The sequence below is a fragment of the Poecilia reticulata genome, linkage group LG22, assembly GCF_000633615.1.
Source record: "Poecilia reticulata strain Guanapo linkage group LG22, Guppy_female_1.0+MT, whole genome shotgun sequence".
NCBI lineage: Eukaryota > Metazoa > Chordata > Actinopteri > Cyprinodontiformes > Poeciliidae > Poecilia > Poecilia reticulata.
This window is the reverse complement of record NC_024352.1, coordinates 14965907-14989867: the sequence shown is the minus strand read 5'-3', so window position 1 is coordinate 14989867 and position 23961 is coordinate 14965907. Positions and strand designations below refer to the sequence as shown.

Here is a 23961-nt window from a genome sequence, read left to right as displayed (position 1 = left end):
TTGGTATCTCCTGCTAAAGATACCTACTGTGTACCAACTGCGTACATTTTTTTCATGTATAAGAAACTCAACACTTTTACTTCTACTTTTCATTTATGCATTCATTTTTCTATCACATAAACATAGTACTAAAAACTGAGTTAGAATTGCATTTGCTAGTCTAGCATTTCTCTGGTTGTGTTGCGTTGCTTTTTGCCCCGAGGACATCTGATGTGAAGCCTCCCACTAATGCTGTGACTTCTGTTGACGCTGCATAAAGGACCATGAACTCTACGCTGTATTCTTTGGATTATAATTAAAGGCCAAATAAACAGGACAGAAACTCTTCACTTGTGGACTTAGACTTTCCTCTCTTATTGTGTGTCATTTGTGACCTCCCACTGTACCTTTTGCATCTTTCAGCTCATTGCACGTTTGAGAAGAGAGATCCAGTTCCTGAATGAAGAGCTGGCAGTGGTGACAGGAGAGCAGAGACAGGAGCAGCTAACAGCAGAGGAGATACAAAAGTATGCCTTCTCTGATTTTTCAAAAATGTCATTGTTGTTTTTCGTTTCCAAAAAAGCACCAAAAGTACAACAAAACAAGCATCAAAATAAAGCAAACAAACAACAGATGTAACTTGTCTGTGAAACAAAAAACATGAAATTACCTGTTCTGTTTAATATCATAAAAACTGAATGTCCAAACATTAACTCTGCATTTTTAGTTTACTTTTATTTAGATATCAAAATGCCTCAGGTGTTTCCCTAAACAATCAGAACATCTTAGTCCTAAATGTCTGGAATTTTCTATTTCAAAATTTTGGGACTGCAAATACCTGAACAACCAAACATATGATTTATAAGAATTTATGATGTTCCTAATAGGTGGCTATTGCTTTTACTGATGGATATTCACCAGGACTTAATTTACATTTCATGAACTGTCTTGGGCTAGACCACAGATTTCATTAAAGACTTGGAAAATGTCCCCTTCAGTATGGATGTGTTTCCTGTAGCTTTTATAGATTTCATCTTTAATTGGGTGACGTATCTCCTATTTATAGCCATTAGGGGTTCACTTCACAGTGGCAACGTGTAATGACTGTTGTTGCCACATTTAGCAGCAATGATGAGAGCCAAAAGTGCCACAATGTTAGGAATAAAAAAGAAAATAAAAAAAACAAATAAAAACATTTATGTAAATGAATTAAAATTTGTTTTTTTACTGTCGTTCTTGTCGTTGTGACTCTAATATCTGTGGCCAGTCTCTTCTACATAAATAGAGAGGATTAGATAGAAGTTAATTTACATTTTTGATAGACCTATTGCATATTTGTGAAGTGAAAGGAAAAGGATACATGATTCTTGAAAGTTTTGCAAATAAATCTTATGGGCTTGCATTTGTAAGCAGCCCATAGGTAAAAACCCAGTGCAACCAAATGCCCACATTGTTAATCACTTAAATAATTTAAACACTTAGATTGTTTGTAATGTAAAACTAAATTATATTAGGAGTATTTTTTTTTTAATTTGCTGTACTTTAAAATAATTGTGCATGGCATCAAGGGGTTTTCAGAAAACCAAAATCATAAACTCTTGAAGGGACCAGCATGTTTGTGTTAAGCCCTCCATCATATAAACCTGGCCTGTTTCTAAGCTGGACATGTAACAGAAAATCAAGAACCGCACATTGTCATGCCTGCATTTGATCCGTCTGGATGGATGTCTTCTGGTCTTTTCCAGTGGCTGCATCCGCATGTTGGGATGCAGTGTTTGGACTATCATTTAGCGGTAGTTTATCAACAGGTCGCTCCAGTGGAGCTGAAACTCACATTGATGTAAATAGTTGTCTTTCACGAGACCCACATTTTAAACTGCTCGGATGAAGCCGTTAACCATTTGGGTGCCTGATAAGGGAATGTGATGGAAAATTATAACATAGATTTTGGCATTGCTAAAGTAAGTCGGTGTTTGTTTTTGTGTCTTGGCTTTTTAGGTTGGGCGAGTTAGTCAAAGCCTTTCTGAATGATCCAGATCCAGATGTGACTCTCTCCCTGGGACCTGACATGAGAAAAATACAGCACTGTTTCTTCCTGATGAAGGTAAACTAGTCAGCGCTGCCTCTGTTTGTGAAGTGACTGCAGAAATGTGTTTTGTATAGCATGCCTTTTGCTTCTGGTCTTTTTATCCGTGAAATATTTCCTCCTTTTTTTTTTTTTTTTTTTTTTTTTTTTTTTTCTGTCTTGTCACTGTCGCACATGATTCGTATCCTATGACAATTTCAGCAAGTTCATTCGTTTAACATTTCATATTTCTATCAGAAAGTTATTGTTCTTGGCAGAACACTTACAGTTACATAAAAACCCCAGAATGGATCTGATCACTTTGTCTTACTATTATCCAAATATGAATCTATGCAACAGTGTTAAAAATAAAGTTTCATTTTATTTGACTTTTTTCACAAGTATTACAGTGTTGCATAGTTTTGTTGGTGAATTGTTATTTGAAGTCATCTAAGAAATAAATCAGTAAATATAAACTCAAGTTCAAGAACAAGTAAATCAGTTATTTAGAAGAACATACATGTCATGAATTCTGGTGTGCAAAGCTATATACATTATCCATGATGGTTTTTACACCAAACAGTAAAATGTATGTTTCATGAAGCTATTTTCTTTGATATGGTGTCTGGACAAAACAATTGAGTGCAAATGTCAGGTTTTTTTTTTTTTTTTTTTTTGGACACCGTTTTACAAACAGAAAGTGTGTTCTTGCTGCTGCTTCTACTGCTGCTCCCGGTGGCCAAAAAAAAACAAAAAACTGCAATGCTCACTCTGGTTTGGTTGGAGCTGAAGCATCCACCAGATGCAGTGCCAGATCCCACATAGATGTCTGTTTATATTCCCTACAGCTTGTTATGATGCACAAACTCTATCTCCTGTTCAGTTTACATTCCTGCAAGTAACACCTCAGTTCGGCTCCAGCAATCCTGTTGAAATGTGTCTGGTTTAAATTCCATTTTCTTCTTCTTTGGTCCTGACATAGGATTCCAATTCTCAACTTGTCCTTGTTTCAGGGTGAACTCTGATGTGCAGTTTTGTTTTTTTTTTGTTTGTTTTTTCATGATTGTTTGTGTTGACAATCACAGTGAGCTAGAGTTCCATAAATTTGCTAATCCAGATGAGCTTCATGAGGTTTAACGAGCCTTGCAAAAGTTTTCACTCCCCAAGAAATATTTCACATTTTGTCACTTTAAAGCCATGAGCTTTAATATAGTTTATTGGGATTTCATATAACTGAACATAAAGTACAACATAAAGTGGAAGAAAAAAGGCTTCTTTTTCCTATTAAAATTCTGAACTTCTTCTTGCACTTCACAAATCTTGTTGAAATGGTTGAAAAACCTAGTGAGTTGCATCATGCATGGAGTGCTCCCAGCAAATATTTGGAAGAAAATACTCTACTAACTCATATGAGGCAAATAGGAAAGGAAACTAGCACCTGGTGGTGGCAGCATCATCCTTTCGAGGATGCTCGACAAAGTCAGCAAGTACAGTGAGGGTTCAAAAGAAAATTTCATAAATTCTGGAAGAAAATCTGTTTGAAGCTAAAAGACATCAGAGTTTGGAGGAAATTCGCTTTACAGTGGGCTATAGTGGGGAAAAATCCCTAAACATCCTACCAGAGCTACAATAAAATTATTTAGGTCAAAGCATATCCGTATGTTTGAAATCCATTTTCTAACGCTTGCTGAGCGCTAACACTTTCTACCCTTCTCGGCATTTTAACCTCACACTTTTCGGTAACAAATTAGCACACGTACCTATTTTACACCAGCACACATTCACACTCAGACACCATGATAAATAACCAAAAAGGTTTAAGATCTAACAAACACATGTTCTTATTTCAATATTTGTGACCTGTCTTTTTTGTTTCCAGATGCAGCTACGATTTAATAAAGTCAATTAGGATTTTCTTTGTTGAGCAAAGCTGCCCTGTCACATGAAAGCAACCCGCTTCTGTATATGACATACATGAAATGTATACTTCACTATAGTCTCTTTCTGGAGTTTGGGGTATTTATACATCCAAATGTTACAGATTTAAAAATATAGCAATACTTTTTCAAGACACTATAATTTCAAAAGATAGTATATTTAGGTGAACCCACTGCCACATTAATAACAATATTTCTTTCTGTTTTCTTTTTTTTTTTACAGTCAGTGATTTTGGACAAAAAAGGCGCCAAAACTGGACCCAGTGATAAACAACCGGTACCAACAGGAAGTCGAGAGATCTCCCAGATCAGCAATTCCAGTTCAACAGCAGAACTGACTAAACTGAATGAAATGCTTAAACAACGTGACAATGAGATCAGTATCCTTTGACATTGTGACCCAGCTGCAATAGTCTTTCGTTTCTGACTATGTTTTTTCTGGCAATGGTTTTATGATGAAACACAGAGTTGATCGATAAGCTATCATTTTTCAGAACCATATAAAGTTAACAACTCTTGACAATTTATTTTAGGTGGTCCAAGAGTAAAATTGGCTCTTTGGATTGTTAAGGTTGCTGATCTCTGATCTGTACAACTGAGAGTAGATTTAAATGTGTTTGGTTCAATCTATGTTTGAGATTTTTACTTTGGTGTAAGTAAGAAAGTTGTTCTTTAGTTGCTCTGTTATGTCGACAGAATCAACTAAGCAAGATTTGTTACTAGCTCTTGCTTACAAAAGCATAGAAGTTTTTGTAAGTGCTTTGAACGCTGTGACCTGCTGATGGTTGCTAGTTAGAATCATTATGGTGTGTATTTTTTCTGTCTTGCCTACATTTGATCATTGTTAGTTCAAAATCTAAAACACCTGAACTGATTAAGCCTACCCAGTATTGTTCTACATTGAGCATAGATTATTAAAAGTGTTACAATTAATCAAATGTATTTGATTAAATTTGATTAATTTATTTTGGCTTTAGAAAAACTTTAGGATTAAAAAAAGCAAAATTAAGGAAAAAACTGTATACAGACAAGTCAAACATGGATTGGATTATTTTACACTTAAAAGAGTGTCGAACAATCCAACAAAGTTTGCGACACATGAAAGCTTTACTCTATTTGGACAACAAACAGAAAATGAGTCTTAGTTTTCCACAAAATAGTAACTGAACCCTTGTCTGCTTTTATTCTCATGGAGATGGACATGTCAAGTCCATCTAAGCTTCAGTTCTGTTACGTACAATAACTCATACACTCATCAAGCTCAATTGTTCCACAAGAACAAGGGATTGAAATATTTTTAACTGGGTCACTTTTTGAACTGTGGCAGCACTCTCTACCAAACTGGAAATATCTAATTCATTCCATTTCTTCCTTCTTTCACTACTGACACAAGAATTTAGGAAAATTATAGACAATTTACGAAGTATAGGAATTACAGGCTAATTCCAGTAATAGGGTAATTTGCTGTTTTCCTCACTTTTATCAGGAAAGTCTTCCTTGCAGAACTTTGGTTTATTATTATTGCAAAAAATATTTGTTTAAATAACTTCTTTGCACACACATAATGTACTTTTAATATTACTACATTCTTGCCAAGTGCTCCACAAATCCAAAAATATCTTGAAGTATTTGCTCAGATATGTTTTCATGTCATGGCTTCTGTTAATGATAAACACTATTGATCATAATTATAGTTCTTAGGCTTGAATATAAGATTTCTGAAGACTTTAAGGGTTTATTCTCCACTCTACCCCTCTCGTTGTGGTTTCTCAATAAATCCCAGCACATATGTAGGAAAACTTGAGATATCTGCTTGATTATTTAACCCGCCAAACCTCAGCTCACTAAAATAAACTAAATATTATCATGCAGATATTTTACCATAGTGTTTCTTGGACCACATGTGTGTAATGTGATTTCCTCACTTTGTATATTTTCCCCTCTCAAACTGTCACTCCCTGGTTTTCATGGGATGCAAATGTGGTCCACTTCAGTGCCCCTATGCGTGTCAGAAAGCATATATTTCAGGTGGTAATGCTCCCACGCTACTGACAAAGTATGTTGTCTTTATTTTCTTTCATTGGGGAGTTTGTATATTTAAATGCAGCAGCCTAAACTGTGAGTCTGTCAGTCATGGTGGTCTGTCTGCTGTACGTAACATTATAGGCTGACCATGCTTATATAGGCGTGTCATCGCTTCCAGCCACTTGTATTTACCAGCTCATCCCCCTGGTGTCCATGCCTCTAAGTGTTTCACACCTTTAACTTTATTGTGCCAAAGGTGTTTGCAGCAGCCACCAGTGCTTGTGCTGCGGGCTCACACTTCCCACACTGACAAACGGTCTTTATAGGGTTAATTGCAGGAATGTTGCCTGTAAAAGTGTATAACTATCCACTACCCACTGTAAGGGAGTCGGAGCACCTGGTAATGCTTAGCTGGCTCTGCTGGTGGGATGATGCATACGCTAATACATGATGATGGAACAACAAAGGCAACCAATAAACATTGGGGTGACATTGCATTCTCGTGACTAACCTTAGTTGTTGTGGTATCTGGCATGAAAAATCAACAAACGCACAACAAACTGTTTAGGGTCTGATTTATTTGTGATGCTATAAACAATCTCGTCTTGGCAGTGTTATGACTTATGGGTCAAACCAAGTGGGGCTAATGCTTACAGCATTCTAGCGCAGTTAGATCTACTTGACACGATATAACACATGGGCCTCCAACGCCAGTCTTTGAGAGCATACCAACATTATGACATTATGATTAGTAAGCACAGATTAGTTACCTTGAACTGATTAAAACAGAGTCTTATGACAGATATGAAAACATATCTGTCTATTTTAAATTAATTTGCTTATTTGTAAAGCACTAGTATTACCTGATAACTTAAAGCAACAACTATATGTTTCCTCTTGTTTCATCCCATTGCAACAAACCAAACTGTACATTTGACACATTCTACCCTTTTATCCATTGACAGAATTTAGTGTAGTACCAGAGATCACACAAAGCCTGGGAGGTTTACTTGTATTCACTTTTAGCCGGATTCCTATGATTTGTGCAGTATAATACAGGATTTATATTCTACTTATGGACTTTTTAGAGTTTTCAGCAGAAGAGCCAAACTATTCATCAGCCATATTTTGCAGCTGTGGTGGAAACTGGGGATAAAAGATTGAACAAGAGCTCTCTCTCTGGGCTATAAAGTGGAACAACTCAGTCTTCTTGCAGAAAAGAAGAGATGTAGTATTCACAACGGAAAAAGATTTGGTTTATGCAATGGGGGTGACTTATAATATCTTATTCTGTCTTTTGGATATCTCTGAACCTTTTAGCAGGTCAAAAGGTTACATAAATTCGGGAACATATTGTTCCTGAATTTTGTTTGCTCCATTTTGCCTAAAGAATTAATTATTCTGCAGGGATTTGAGCAGGAGACAGTCTAATAATTTAAACCAGCATAACTGTGAACCCATCATTATTGAACATTGGGTTTAACTGCTCTGAAGAAAATCTTCTGGAGTTATTAACCCTTTTGCGTGCGAGGACTGAGGCAAACGTAGAGGACTATGGCAAATTATACAAGTTTTACGTGTGTGGGGTCGGTTCTAGACACATTTCTAGACACAAGGGTTAACATGTTAGAAATATATTATCTAATTTCAGATGGGCTTCATGCAGCAGTATCCCAACAGTCTTTATAGTCTATATAGTTATCATCACTAGACCTTTTATTGAGTTTATGAATATGCTAGCACACCTTATATTCAAGAATTCAAATCAGACCTTAGAAGGTCCATGTTGTTTTCTGCTTAGCTTTAATTTTATTAATATTGTTGTTACCAAATGAGTCAAGATATGGTTTAAATACTGAATGCAGGCAGGAGTTTTTATAGACGGCCACGTATTTCTTTTTCTTTTTTTTTTCAGACAAATACGTGCTGATTGCACAAGATTGTCTAAATTGTAGCTTTTGCACACTGGAACTGTTAATTATACTGATTATGTGTAAACATTTAATTGCTTGCAGAGAGTGTTGTGTTAACAGAACTGGCATTGGCTTGTCAGCCGTGTCTGCTGGCCTTATTCTAGCTTTTGTAGATCTGTCCTATCCTCTGCTTCAAATCTATTCTCTGATATACTTTGTATCCAAAAGACATGTGGATATTTAATATTGGTAACATTGTAGAACCTAAAGGTACAGAGGTGCAGTGCCTTGTGAAAGTATTCACACCTCACAGCCACAAACATCGATTTATTTTATTGGGATTTTCTGCTTTTCAAATTTTGTTGGATATATCTTATAATTGCAATTTAGAGAATGATCTTGACCAGGATTTTTAAAAAGCTTCACCAGAAGCTAGTTTGAAACAGTAGTAAGTTAGTCATTTTTTTAATTGCACTTATAATCAAATGAATATGAATGCAAGCTATTAATTTAAGTTTTCATCAGTAATAAAATACTTATACCGTACACTGAAATTGTAGCAATTTGTGGTAAATTTGTCAGCAGTTACTTTCAAAGTACTTTTATTTTCTGTGATGTCACTGGACAGTGTAATGAGGAGAGTTGAGACAGATGAGGAGAGCGCTTTGTGACTGAGTTTGACCACAAAATGTTGAGTAAATGACATGCGAAAATCTTACGTGAAACCTCACAGAAGTTTTCAACAGTCACTTGAGTTTTGTGGTCAACTTTACTATGATGGGATCTTGATATTAAAAAAGCAGCAATCCAAGGTGATAGCCTGTATGAATTGAAGATTATTTATATCATTAACTATCTAACTAAATAAGGGAAATTAATACTAGTGTGGTTTTAGATAAGATTAAACCCAGGCTGTATTCAAATATGCTCAACAGATTGATATATTGATGTGTGATCTAAAAGAAGAATGGAATAGTCTAATCTAACCAATAATCTATAATTTTTTATTGCAACTTTTTTTTTTTTTTATGAATAGTCTGAAACCCAAATAGAAAAACACCTGGAACAAATGCATTTCACATTAATACATAACAATTTATTATTTTACACAGAAATGTAATTTTTGAAATATACTTGTAGAATAAGGAGGGGTAGAAGTAGTTTTTAAATACTGGATGGTCTATTTTAATAGAGGGCAGACTGTGTATCATCAAAGTAAAATTATTGAAGTCCTCAGAAAAGTTGTATTTTTCTGTAAAACTTGGCCTTTGTAGGTTATTTGATATGTTGGGATTGGCAGTTTTGGGAATGGTTGGTTTTCGTTGGAAACATTTTATCACCACTGACATCCCTTTTGTGTTGACTGACAAGGACATAGAGTAACTTCTCCAGCTCTTTTAGGAAATTATCTACTCATCATCCAAAAAATGACTCTAATTTGAGCATCCCAAAATATCTGGTGACCACGATAGTTACAGTCTTGCCACAAAGATGTCTGTTATTCTCACTGTAAGAAAACCGAATAGCTTACTAATGTGCAGTGTGACTTTAAATTATGGGTTTGGATTATGGCATCAAACACACTTCCATTGACATTGTCGTGGGAGTTGCATTAATTCTCAACTGTTTGATAGTTCATTCATGTACAGATATGTGTTCCCAAACATGTCATTCGTCCTCTCATTTTCACCAGTCAGTTTCTTACCAGACGGTGCCCTGTCCCATAAAATAATTCACAGACCTTAAACCTTTAGTCTCAAATTTCCACGCAGATGTTTGATTTATTCTTGACAGATTTTATGGTTGAGGTCAACATAAAGCAGTTCATACTTAAGAATTCATACATGTGAAGTGAAATTAAAATGATACGTGACTTTAGAAATGTTTTTGCAAATAAGACATTTAGAAGTGTGGCCTTCATTTACCTTCAGCCCCCTGTAACAATATCTTGTAGAAGCACCTCGTGCTGCAGGTTTTTTGGGATATGTCCCTACCAGCTTTATAATGTCCTGCTAGAGTTTGTCAACTGGATTTAGATATGGACTTTGAGTGAGCCATTCTAACATATGAATATGCTTTTATTTAAAGCATTCCAAAGCAGCTTCTTTTTTCCATGTTTCATTGTAGAGCTGATGATTTTATTGTGATATGCTGTGTTAGTTTTCAGTTACGGTTTAACTTTGTAGCTATTGCCATCCACGTTCTATTAGGAGTCTTTCTAATGCTCCATGAGATTTTGAAGCTGATATGTTTTCTAATCTAACTTTGCTTTAAGCTTCTTTTAAAACTTTACGATCACACCTGATATGCACAACCAAGGAACATATATCTATGTTCCTTGGTAGCTGTGATGCTGTTTGTTCAATAATGCTCTCAGACAAACCTCTCAGGCCTTAACAGATCAACTGGATTCACAGATTAAATTACACACAGGTTTCTGAAGACAATTCCTTTCACTGGATTTGATATAGCGGTATTAGAGTAAGGGAAAACTAAAAAGTAGTAAAGGACATTGTAATATCTGGACAATATCACTGCTGTCCTTCTTGATCTTCTACTCTCCACTAATTCATCCCAGACCATGACACCATTCCAAGTCTCTAAGACCAGATACTGAGGACATGTCAGCACCCTAAGATATCATTATGGAAATTTATGATCAACAGGAAAAAGATCACTTGTGAGTTGGATTTTACCAAAAGAGCATAAAGTCTAAAATTAGCTCTTGGGGTATTCCTAAATATATGTCCAGAGATGTTTATTTTAACCTTTTTATTTTTGTACTTTCTTCTCATTATAATGCATTGGCTATTAAGTTAAATATGTTCTCCTTGCTGCATTTGCTGAGTCTTTAACCAATTGCTGCAGGTATCCTTGTGAGAATACTGAAGAAAGAAAAGGAAAGAGCAGATGATGCCATCGCACGGCTTGCTTACATTACTGATGCCAAAGTGCTGCCCTCGAGCACGCAGCCTGTTTCACAGCCTAAAGAAACAAATATGGAGACATTTTTCAAAAACTATGGAGGAAAAGTATTCACAAGGCTTCACTTGAGGAAAGGAAATAAAACGTCATCAGCAGACTATAGTGAAAGAATGTTTAGAATGCCACAGTTTAGCGTAGAAAAGGCAAACATCTCTGCCACAGGCCATGCACCTCAACCATATCCAGTGCTTCAGAATAATGAAGGGAATAATAAGACCTTTACCGAGGATCATGGTAGAAAGGTTTCCACAGCGCCGCAGTTGGCGGAGCAAAACGTGGACACCTTACCAATGGACCAAAGAGAAGTGTGCACAGGCCCTTGGTTTAGCGAAGGAAACCTGAACAGCTTTGGAGGGGACCAGGAAGGCCAAGCATCAACAGCAGTTCAGGTAAAAGTGGAAAACAATGTAACTCTGCTAGCAGAGGACCAAAAAGTGTCCACAATGCCACAGTTTAGAGAAGAAAACACGGAAACGGTTCCAGCAGGACGAGGACGAGCTGGGCAGTATATGAAAAAAGGTATTTACACGTTTTGTTCTTTCTCTATTTTCAGAAACACGATTTTAGTAATGATATATTCTTGTTTATGACACTTCAATTTTAGCAGAATAGTTCCTCGGTTAAAAACTAAAATAATTTTATGATATTACACAAAAAGTGAGCACTTTATTACTTGCACTTTGCTGGATTGTTTTTAGAATTACCTTACTTCTTTCCGGTTTTGATTAAGCACATTGTGCAGAAAAATCTTGAACAGGTATGCCAAAAAGGCAGAACCTACAATTGTGGCAAACAGCCAATCAGATTGTTGAGCTTGAGCTGTTCACTGCCACCAGGCAGCAGTAAATACGGCTAAAAGACTTTCAGAAAAAAATTCAATGTGACATCCAACCTTCCAGATCTGGATCAAGAGATAAGTTTGTGATAAATTGGGTGCCGAGTCTTCAGGCAGGTGATCTCTCTCAGCTGGAATGTAGGCAGTCATATAGACTGTGGCTTTCTATTGTGAGCTGTGGGCCGTGACCAGGATCTTGGATTCCGGATCTGACTTCACACGTCTTTAATTTCTGCAGAATGCAAACTGTGGGATTGTGAGATCATTAAAAGATTTTATTTTTTTTCAAACTGTCTTGTTGTCTCAGCAGAGCAGCTGTAGACAGTACAGTATATTAGACATGTTATTTTGTTGCTTGTAAAAACTTGATGAGTTTGAAAATTGTAATTCTCAGTGGCTCATGATGGGTGTAGCAAAGGCCAAGAGGACTTAGCAATATTTATCTAAACAGAGTGCAGACAGTATCTCATTGCAATAGAACCTCTATTCAGCTTAGTTTGCAGTTTGTAAATCCACAATAATTACTTAAAAACACTTATTTGCTTTGTTTTCTTTCTGGTCACTGTGTGCTGGAAACAATTTCGAATATGAACTAATGAACCAGACTGCTGGTCAATTTTGTCTTAAATTGATTTCCTGACTTCAATTTAAGATTCCAAGCTTAAATTGATTAGTTACCCTTCTTGTTTTTCTCTGGCACACAGATTATGATCTAAATCTTTGAAGATAATTACAACGTTCAATTGCTACACTTAACACAGCAGATGTTTGTACATTGTCAGTATTGTTTTTCTAGTTATTTAAGTGAAACAAGAACGCAGAGGTTGCTGACATTTAAGACAGTTGAGCTTTCATGTTTCAAGCCAGAGGCAACAATTATTTGGCTTTTCCTGGTTAATTTTGCTTCAGTGGAGCTTTAAGTGTGATGATAAACTCGGCCCCTTTAAAAAGTTTGGTCATAGCCATCGAGCATTGATGTGCGAGCCAGAAACTCATGAAGCTGTACTGTTGTCTGTCCGAACCACAGCCCCCTCATATGCTTTGACATTTTTCTGCAATAGTGCCCAGTTTTGGTAATAGAGCGAACAAAATCGGGTCCCTGCTGAAAAACAAACACATGTTTTAACTCAGACAGGATTGATGGTTAGTCATATAAAGGGGCAGAACAGAAGGAAGAGCTCTGAGGGATGCCCTGCAAACCAGCAGTTTATAAAATCACTGATAAATCACGTGCAACCTTCATAAATCACTTTGTCATGTCATGAAATGAAGGCTAAACTCTGTCAACCAAGTGGTCCTCGCAGAGAAATTAAAGTTTTTGCTAACTTTCTTTGTCCAATTATGACTCACCATTAATAAATCACTCTCCCTATTTGATGGGGGTAAAAAATGAGCTCAGTATTTTTATTCAGAATCCATTGTCCTGTTGCCATTGATGGGCTGCTAACAGAATGTTAGATTCAGAAGTTATTAATTTCTAGTCATATCGGTTTTGGAATTTTCTCTTTTCTAGACTCTTAATTCTCTGACATTCTAATTCCATAAAGGTCGATAAAAAATCTCGGAGGACGGTGCTAAACCAAGTATAAAAAGTCTAAAGTTAAACAAGCAGATGGCATCTTCAGAGCACAAAAAAGTGGCAGCATACCCGTTGAGTAGAGCAGTAAATACGGCTAAAAGACTTTCAGAAAAAAATTCAATGTGACATCCAACCTTCCAGATCTGGATCAAGAGATAAGTTTGTGATAAATTGGGTGCCGAGTCTTCAGGCAGGTGATCTCTCTCAGCTGGAATGTAGGCAGTCTGTTGTCTAACTATATAGTAGCGCAAATGCAAATTTCTAAACCAATATCACGGAGATCTGCAACAGTCTAAACAGTGATGATGTTACATACAGGGCAAACTCAAAAATCACAGACACTAAAGACAAAAGGAATGACGGCAATGTCTCATGCTCAAGAAGTAGTTCATAAGGCAATTTCGTTTTTTCCGGCGAGGAAGTCATGAGAAATGTTTTAAGAACAGTGCTTTAGATACCTGATAGACTGGTACTCGAAAAGTGTGTTTTACTCACACTGAGCATAATAGCAAGGTTTCAATGTAACAGTCAAAACCTTATTTCAAAGACACCGTTTGCCAGTAAGCTCTCTAAACTCACTGCAGTTAGATTTATTAGAAATATGTGCCTTGGTTTTAGATAGACTTCTGACCCAAATGCAAGATACTCTCAGGAGACAAAGATTAAATGTTCAAAAAAATAGTTTTAACAAAGAATATACAATGGTAGAGTCCAGGGTGTTAGTTTGCATGGCAGAAGGTAGGGTGGGGCTGGAGCTGAGGTAGGAGTGGACCGGGTTTGATGATGCAGTGATGAAGAGAAACCTTAAGGTTGTTGATTATGGGAGAATGATGCAAAAGTAGTAAGTGGAGGAAACCTGAATAACTTAGAGATTATCTTCCATGAGCACACAAAGAGGTAACCTTCAGAAAGAGAGAACAGGGGAGGTATTAGCATAAAGGTCAAATGTAACAAACATGGAGCCCAACGGCAGGCAAATTGTCTTCTTCTTCTTTTTGTTTTATGGCGGTTGGCAAACAACTTGGTGCATTACCGCCTCCTTCCAGACTGGAGTATAGATTAGATGTCCTATCGCTATTATCTTCCCATAATACCGGACTTCCTAAAAATGCTGTCAAATGCTACATCCCATGACGATCTTTGCAGCAAATTTTTAATATCTAAATTATTTTTATTTCTATTTAACTCTCTAATTAACACCTCTTTCCCGACTATACTTATTACATTCTAGAAAAATATGCTGCACTATTTCCGACTCTCCACAATAACTACACAAATCGGTACTATGTTTATTAATTATTTTCAGAGTACTATTTAGCCCCGTATGCCCAAACCTTAATCTGGATATAATATTCTCTTCTTTTTTATTCCTATTACCTTCCCTACATTCCCCTACTTTTTTTGAATATTATAATAAAATCTTGCCTTTTCTTCTCTATCCCATAGTTCCTGCCATTTCTTTTTAATATATATTTTACTTATACTTTTGACCTCATTTCTGCTTATTTTTGATATTTACCTCAACACTATGGCAGGCAGGCAGGCAGGCAAGCAAGTTGCCAGAGATGTTAACACTCAGGCATTGCAGCCACTTCCTCTTATTCAGCCATTAATGAAGCTTGATGTAGTGCAGGTGTGTGGGAGCACCCAGCTCAGCCCCACCTTCCGGGAAAAACATGCAGCTCGAGCACAAGAAAAAACAACCCCAAACTTTGGCATCGTGTATTGTATCTAAAATCTAAGCTAATCCTACCCTGTTTGTAGGTCGAAGGGAAGCTAAATACTGATAATGAATCAGACCGCAGCTGCAGTTAAGTGCTCTCGTTCCCTTGACTCATACTCAGAACAAATGATTCTGGACCACAGCTGATTCTCTTAACTGACCTTCCAGGAGGAACGTTTAATGGGGCATGGCTCCTAAGGGTCATGTGTTAAAAGAAATTTGTTTATTTTTACATACATTTCAAAAAATGGATAGGATAATTACGATTCATTTTTACTTCATTCTTTAAAGGTTTTGATATTTTATGTTGTTTTCATAGTTTCTACTGAAAAATCACACCTTCAAGGTTGCTAATTAATATCTTAATGAGGGCTTTTGAAGTTTGCATGTTTTTCCAGTGGAAATCATGAATGGAAAGAAATGTGTTTAATTAGAAGAAATCGGCTCCTTTATTGTTTGTAAACGGTAATCAGAGAGATTGTTCTCTGAAAGAGATTAAGCTTAATTACTTACTTCCTTAATTAGCTGATTTTTAAAACCATCATTGCAGTTCCAAGTTTTCTTACTTTCTTTTCAAACAGTTTAAAATTTCTCTCGTCTTATTGCAAAAGCAAATAAATCAATCTCTCACCTTGGTCATTGTAACTGAATAGTTTATCTTTTGTCATTTGTTTCTTAGAGTATCTCACGGAAGCTGAAAAGCTTCAGTAATAAAGTTAACATTTGTGACAGCAGCAAGAAAGTAATTGTTCTGTTTTTTTACAACAATAATGTTACTGTTGGAAATTTTTTTTTCCAAACATTAATGTCCTAAACTAAAACGAGATAGGACTGTATTCATAAACTAAATTGCACATTAGCCAAATTAGGTGTTTTATCCATGAATATTGATCCCATTCATTCACGTTAGGAAAAACAGAATTCCTAGGTCCTGTAAACCCTCGCTAGGGATGATGTCTCTGGCGTGGAATGCTTCTCCCATTTCATCACACTTCATGCTGAATCTTCTTCTCTGCTTTGTTTGCTCTGACAGTTTGAGCAGAACACACTTTAAGCTTCATCAGCTGTTAAGCAGCAGGGAAAAGTTTACAGACGAGCTTTGCAGTTTGGGAAATTAAAAAAGAATGTTTAAGAGTCCATTAAACTGTTTCAGGAGGATTACTGAAGAAACTTTATTTGCCTATGGTGATATTGACTATCACTGTGCAGAGATCCGGAGTTAATTCAGCATCATAAAACTGATGACTTTTGACTAAATTGTGGCCAAAGAAACCATTGCATTATGTTTGCTGGAAATTTAAATATGTTTAATTGTTTCTCTACTCACTTTCCAATGTTTTAGTTATTAGGACACTTTTTAAACATCTGGTTTGGAAAGAAATATTTTAATGTTTGTTTTATACTTTGATTCTTTAAATAAAAATAAATAGTAACAATAAATAGTAACGGTTTTTGTTACTGTATATTACATTACAATAAGAAACATTTAAAATTTACAAAAACATCTGTAGTGTGTCACTGTCTTTGCAACGCTTCTTTTTATGATTGAAAAGATTTGATTTGTTTTTTTCAGATTTTTTTTGTGATAAGATCTTTTCTTAAAATAGCACTGTTTAAAAGAATAGCTGTTAAAATATAAGCTTTATTGATCAAATTTCTTTAAAATACGCAGAATGTCCAGAATATTCCAGGAATTGAATTTTAATGTACTGCAACATCTATCATTCCTTGGCATCTGGAAATACCAAACTATGTGCACATTACATCATTCTTCATTGCTCTGTTTTAATCCAAAACAAATGTGCTGCAGAGGTCTTTGTATATTGCTCAATAGGTCACTAAATGTTTATATGCTGGAGTTTAACATTTATCCAACACTTCATGTTCTGCAGTTAGCAACCGTTTTGGTTTTTCTGTGTCAAATTCTGCTGTGCTTGTATATTATGGCCAAATAGCTCTACCTGTCGTCATTCCAAAGAACATTGTTGCCGCAGCATTGTGGCTCTTCAGGTGCAAATTTGTAAACTCAAGCTGTGCTACTATTTATTTTAGTTAGGAAATATTTTTCTTGTATGTCCCGAGCAAGATACATAGTCCTTTTCTGATTATGCTGTCTTAAACTTTTATGTTTGCCACGCTAACTGAGGTCTCTAGCTTCTGAAATAAAGCTCTTGGGTACTTTGCAGTTCCTCTAAACACTGCATGCTCTAACCTTGGTGAATTTGATCAAAACTTTGCTTGATGTTCAGTCTCAGTAAAATTAGCAACTTTTTTTTAATGGTTTCCATTTTTGAAGAGTCTTTTTTTTTTGTTTTTTTGCTGTAGTGATTCCTAAATTGTTTGGCTTGGAAACCCACATTGATAGTCAGCAACAGTTGCTTCCCTGAGGTCACTGCTGATGTCCTCCTCTCTTGTGGCATTGTGTTACCTTTACTAGTTTGCGTCAGAGCAGCAAATTGCAAAAAAACAAATCAGTTTTTACAGAGCTGACCATATTCAATCAATCACTTTATTTTGGTAAATTATCCACATTAAACACAGAAAACAACAACAATAAAATAACAATAAAGAAGCCCATAATTTACCAAAAAAGGAATAGACTGAAGCCAAGTTTGCTCTTGCCAGTCTGTAATCTGTTCCCTATTTTATACCAATATATCTTCACAATACATATATAAATCTACATAACAGCGTAAGATGTTATCATTTTATATTTTAGAGCTCTTTTAAAGCTCACCAAGAAAGGACATAACTTAAAATCATCAATCAATTCATTCCACAGTTTCACACCAATAACTGAAACACATCTAGACTTTACCTGACTGTTCTCTTTTGCACATTCAAGTATAAACAAATCTCACAAATTATATTTATTCTCTCTCAATTTAAATTATTTCTGAATACCAGAAGGAAGACTTTTGTTCAATGTTTTATCCATCATCTCCAGTATTTTTATATAAACAATATCTTAAAGCCTTATAGCTTTTTTTTTTGTTTAACTTAATTATATTAAGTTAAACAAATTTGTCTCATGTTTAAATAATAAAAGCAGGACTCCCCCTCCCTCCCCTTCACTGCTTTCCTTTTGTTATGGTTTATTAAACACTGTCTGTCTGGAATAAAATTGAGAGTTTCAATATACTTGAGGTTAGATTTAACCTATTATATTTACACTCATTGTATTACATGCTTTTATTATGTAATGTTTCCCCATTACATAATTTAAATCCACAAAGCACACGGATTAAATTAGGTTATCCACATAAACACCAGAAGAAAAACATTGGTGAGTCAAATTCTCCAAATCTGAGGATTAGTGCCATTTTATCTGTTTTAAGCTGGTTGCGGTTTCTCAAACACTTGAAGCAAAGAGAAGGAAAAAAAAAAGAGACAGTGTCCTTGTATCCGTGCAGTTTTAATATCTCTCTAGCTATGTTATTGTATGAAACGATGTGATGTTTCTCTGAGATATTCCTGGTATGTTGCTGTTCATGCAAGCCAGACGGTTCCCCTGTGAAAGCCCAACAGTGAATTGTTGAGATTGGCTCCAACAGTTTATGTCCGCATGTTGGCTGCTGGTTTTAGTCAAGACTTTCCAGAAATGAAGAAACACAAATCATTTACTAAACAGCCATAATTCTCAAACGAGTTAGAGCCCTGTGCATGTCCCTCTGCAAACGTCACAAAAGTAACAATAGTGGAAATATTGGAAACTGATGTTAAGTTTGGGGTTTTCCAAAGTTGAGCATTTACTTAAGTTTGCTTCTTGTGCAAAGTAGGATATTTTCCCATCTTTATAACACTTCTGTTAAAACAAACAGTTTTGGATTACAAAAAAAAAAAAAAAACACAAAAATCTAGAATGACCTTGTTCCAAATAAAAAACTATATTTAAACCACATGCATAGATCTTCAGAAAAAAACCCTATTAAAATCATTACAAGCATATAAAACAGTGAGGATGTGGGGTTCAAAATAATTTAATGTCCTAATTTGTAGAAGTTTATGTTGGAGGGGGTGGGCTGTAGTAGGTGTTGCTGACACGCTGTTTATCTTTGTGTTTATATCCCTCCTAACCCTGAACAACAGTCTAATTGTTCTTGTGGTTTGTCCTTGGTAAAAGGTGGAAGGTTGGGGGGTTCGGCCCACATCTGGCTGCCAGATTGGAGTCAAAGGATGTGGGAGAGACCACAGCTCTGTCCAATTTTCTCATAGTTATTAGATTTGTTTTAAGGGAGTATGACAAACACAGACATTGTAAATAAGGTAATTTGAATGATGGGTTTAGTTAAGCAAATATTTTAGAGATTAGAGTCCCATACTGTGTTTTCCAGTGAGTAAAAGCCATGATTCAGGACTGAGTGTAAGCTGTTTGCTGGAGGCAGTTTAGAGATAAAGATCTCAAGCTTTAACCCAGCATGTGCAATTATAATTGTCTCTCATTTGTCCAGAGCTAAGCATCTGTTTGTCACTAGCTAAAGATGAAACACAAGAAAAGAAACCAATAAAAAGTCTGATCTACCTAAGTAGTTTCAAATTTGATTTGCTGGTTTTAAAAAGATTATATGTGACTTGTAAAAATATTAATATATATTTCCCATGGAAATGTTCACATATTGTTGCACATACTGTTTTCGTTTTATACGTTGTGGTTTGTGGTTGCAAACTGCAAACCTCAACGTGGTCTACTATTAAAAGTAGTATTAATACTTTTGAGTGGTCCTTCATGAGTATTTTGTTTCAGTACAGATTTTTATTTCCTCAGGTTCAAAGTTGTCAATGGGAAAACAGGAAGCATTTGAGATTTTCATAAGAGATCACGAGGAACATCAAACCATTGAAGAGAATTCGAATATACTCAAAGAAAGGTGAGTGACAAAAGGAACAAGATATTCCTCACACAGTGTTAAATGGCTTCTGCTTGCATTTAAGATTCCTTCTGATACAGTAAAGTTGCAAACACATGATAACATATAATTTTATTGTACCTTTTTCATAATCATTGCACCTCAAAGCACGCCCCTTAGTTATTTCCTTAATTATAGTTTTCCATTCATTACATTTAGTGTAAAAAATATATATATTTGGCTTCTTCTTTTGACCAGGTCAGATGAGGCCAGAAGACTTGGAGAACAACTAAAGGGAGCCAGAAACAGAATCAGTGAGTTGTCTCAACATTTGGAAGTTCTTCTGTAGATTCTACATTACAGTTTTTAGCTGTGAACATCTTTCACGTCTACAATTTGCTCTCAGTGTTATTCCTGTGGTACCCGACCAAAAAACATCAACACCAGATCACTGTCAGGGTGTTGAGTCCCTCGAGCGTCAGAATATCTTTCACAACATTCCTAAGCCTTCCCAGAACTGGGAGGCATTCAAATTTCCATCCACTTATAGTGGGCTTCCAACCTGTGCTTTTTACGAGTCGATCTCAGGCTGTTTTATGACGATTCTGTTAGAGCTCCGCTGAGTTCGTCCTGATAGTCACTAACTTAACTAAGCCAAAATGAGTCCTGGCATTAATTAGCAATGCAATGTGAATGAATCCAAAGATGTTCACAGTCTCTCTGCTGCGATTTGTTAACACATGTACTCCATGTAAAGCTATATGTAATGGTAGCGCAGTGGCCTAATTTTACAGTTCTTTGTTTAATTACTAAGTAAATGTAAAATTTAACAGCTTTTGGATGCTGTTTTTAATTCTTAGGACTAAACATGCAAATGCAAAAGAATTTAGTAAAAAAATTTAAAAAAAAATTCAAATTGCTTCTTTTAAAAAAAATAAGATGACAAATAAAATTGTTCCTTATCAGATGGACTTGATGTAGTGTTCATTATCTTTATGAACCCCCCCTAAAAGCAGAAGTTTTGGTGATTGTTTAGTGTGGAGCATTTGGGTGTGTGTGATAACAATAAGTCCAAATAGGTAAGACCTCAATGATAACAAAGAAGCAGTAGTTCCTATTCATCAGTCTGGGAGAACAAAACACATTTTCAAATCTAATTTTCAAGATTTGATGCCTCAGTATACTTACCCCAAGATTAACCCTCTTAATGCTCAGAGAAAAGATGAAAGCCCCAAAAGCTACATGCGGTGCTCTAGAGGCCTCCAGAAAGTTATTCCTGACAGAATTGTTAGAAAAAGAACAGCTTGTTTAGAAGCATTAATAAGGCTCTTCTTTCTAAAAAAAGAAAAAATGGCATAAGACGCATCATTACGTTTTTAACAAACAATACCCAGCATGTCAGAACAAAAGCCTTATAGCAATTTACCTTAGTGGAAAGGTAATGATATGGGCTTGTTTTGCAGCCACAAGATCTAGATACATTGTTGTTACTGAGTTTGTTTTTTTTTTTATATACCAAAGTATTCAAGAGTAATCTGTCCATCTGTCGGATGTCTGAAGCTTGATCGAAACTAGATCAACAGCAAAAAGTATGCCTAAAACAGCAGCAGATATACCAGAGATTGGCTGAAAAAGCAAAAAAAAAAAATTCAACATACTTCAAAGTCCAAACCTGAAACTTAATGTGCTGTGGTGGGACTGTAGGCAGAACAAATAAACCTCAATGAAATTAAGTGTTACAAGGCAAAGAAGTTCTCCAAATTTCCCCACATTCACAATAGTTGTCAGCTGCTTATTACAATAATAACAATAATTTTCATTGTCAACAGCTATTGTAATTTGGCTTTGGCATTACATGGTGGTTAAAAACCATAAAATAAGTTTTTTTTTTTTTTTTTACTAAATTAGAGAAGAATATCCTGATTGGTTAGTTAATACTGTTTCAGCCGTTTCCACAGAAACACTTGAAGACATCTGAAAACAAGTTTAGTAGATTATTGTCTGATGGAAATTTGTGCAGTAGGTGGGATGGAATTAGAGTTTTATGTGGGCTACATTTTCTGTTACGAAGAAAAGTAAATTTTTAAGTTTCCCTTTACTCTTGTGATGCATCCACTCATGTGTGTTTGTGGCTGACTTCACACACCAATAAAATAGATATGTTTACAGCAGGACCACGCCTCATCCCTGCCTTGGATCACTCTCAGTGGTTTGGCAGTTTGTGCCCGTCGTCCTCATATATGCCACCATGTGTTTGTCACCCCTACAGTCTATTGTTTTCCTCCTTTCGCCCCAAGAAGTGCTGACGTGGCCATGTTTGTTGTGCATCACAAAGAAATCAAGTATGACAGCGTTTAGTAACCCATGTTGCTCCGTTTGACCCACACACAGCAAAGTAAAATGAAGATAAATATTTGTATGATTGAAATGTTTAAAAAAAAGATTTTTTTTTTTTTTTTTACATTTCAAAAATGTTAAAATTATAATTTTCGAAAAATTGTCTCCAAACCATCTTTAGGCTGTGAATATTATGACATTATTGTACAGATAGAACTGCATTCTTTCTGTATTAGACACTGTTTTTAATTTTAAAAAGTGTTGCTTCTTCTGACTGGTAACTCAAAGCTGCTTTGTCGTTTTGGAAGCCCTGCTTGGACACTGTTGGCTACCTATGTCTTAAGGGTAATGTGCACCGTGGAAAAATTTGATGTAATATAGTGAATTTCTTTTGCTGTTGGACATACCCAGCTTGGAGGGTCGGTAGCAGGGGATAAAAAGAGAGATGGAAGCGCGAGGAAACATCAGTGTCTAAACATTACTCTATTGTACTTGGCCACGACACGTAGCTCTGGAATCCATGCCCACTGGAAGAGGATACATTTTGAGCCTCTCGGTTCAGAGAGTGCATGCATGTGTATGTATTTGCTCAGAAAGATCAGCGATACGCGTCCTCTGCAGTATAAAAAGTGGAAGGCAGCTGGAAGCAAGCAGCATCTCCTGATTATTTGGCCAGATGTTGGAGGATTTATGCAGCGCGGTCTTAGGTAAAGCATCTGGTATCTCTTAGGTAATACACTCAGCTCACCTTTAAATAAATGACCTTTAAGCCCAAGATGTTTCAAAAAATATATCATTATCAAAAAATATATCATGTAAGAGCCTCCTTTAGTTTTTTTTTCTTTCCAGTGTGCTAGACGTTTCTTTTTTTACAGGGTCTTGATCAATAGTTTTTCATGCCTTCTAAATGTTTCATTCTGGCTCTTGGTTTTTTCACAGATTAATTATGCAGTTAGAGATAGTTTTACAGGGCCTTGAGAAAACAATGACACCATTTAATCAGCCTCACAATTTGTCAGGTTACATTCAGAAACTTCATGGTATATTTGAATTTTATTTGACAGCCCAACATAGAGTAATGCATAATTAATACATGGAAAATGGTGTATGATTTTCAAAATGCTTGCATAACCAATACGTGTCCACTCCACAAATCCGATCTTAATCCTTTCCACTCACAATTATCCATCACTTTATGTTGGAATGTCATATAAAATCTATATAGGATGCTGTGGTTGTAAATTTGGTCTTTGGGGATTTTGCTACCACAACCTTTCACAAAGATGCACTTTATTCCCCCTGAACTGACAAGAAACATCCAAAAGACACTTTGAGAGATGACGATGTCAGAACGGCAAAAATAACAAAATAAGGAAATGTTACAAAATATTTAGCCACACTGTGACTATTTCAGCTGCCATGCGTCACAGATTGAGATAATAAACCAGATTTCGCATGAGTGTTATGATTTACGCACTGCTCATGTTGCAAATACAATTGTTTCGCATAAAGTCTTCATGTACAGCTGTTATAAACACAGCTATTCAACAAAAAACAGAGACTGTTTAGTAAAATTTTTGGTTTAGTATAAACAGCATTTTATGTTTCCTCTCTTTTGATATGTGATATTTGTTGCAGTCAAGCTACACTGGTAAACCTTTCCTGTAGGTTTTTCTTACTACTATGTTGATCTTTTGATCTATTGTTTTCTTGGTGTAAACAAGATTTCCTTCTGT

At 35.8% G+C, this 23961-nt stretch overlaps 1 protein-coding gene across 2 annotated transcripts in view; it reads left to right on the top strand.

Moving 5' to 3' along the window:
- kif6 (kinesin family member 6) overlaps positions 1-23961 on the top strand; it is a 52963-nt gene that overhangs the window by 18627 nt on the left and 10375 nt on the right. For both annotated transcript variants that reach the window (XR_532602.1, XM_008399650.1), the window contains exons 10-15: positions 403-506; positions 1978-2083; positions 4205-4361; positions 10788-11423; positions 19807-19909; positions 20147-20202. Coding sequence is in view for 1 of the 2 variants with exons in the window: in XM_008399650.1 (XP_008397872.1) it covers positions 403-506; positions 1978-2083; positions 4205-4361; positions 10788-11423; positions 19807-19909; positions 20147-20202 (1162 nt within the window). In the remaining variant the exon portion in view is untranslated. The remainder of the gene's footprint in view (positions 1-402; positions 507-1977; positions 2084-4204; positions 4362-10787; positions 11424-19806; positions 19910-20146; positions 20203-23961) is intronic.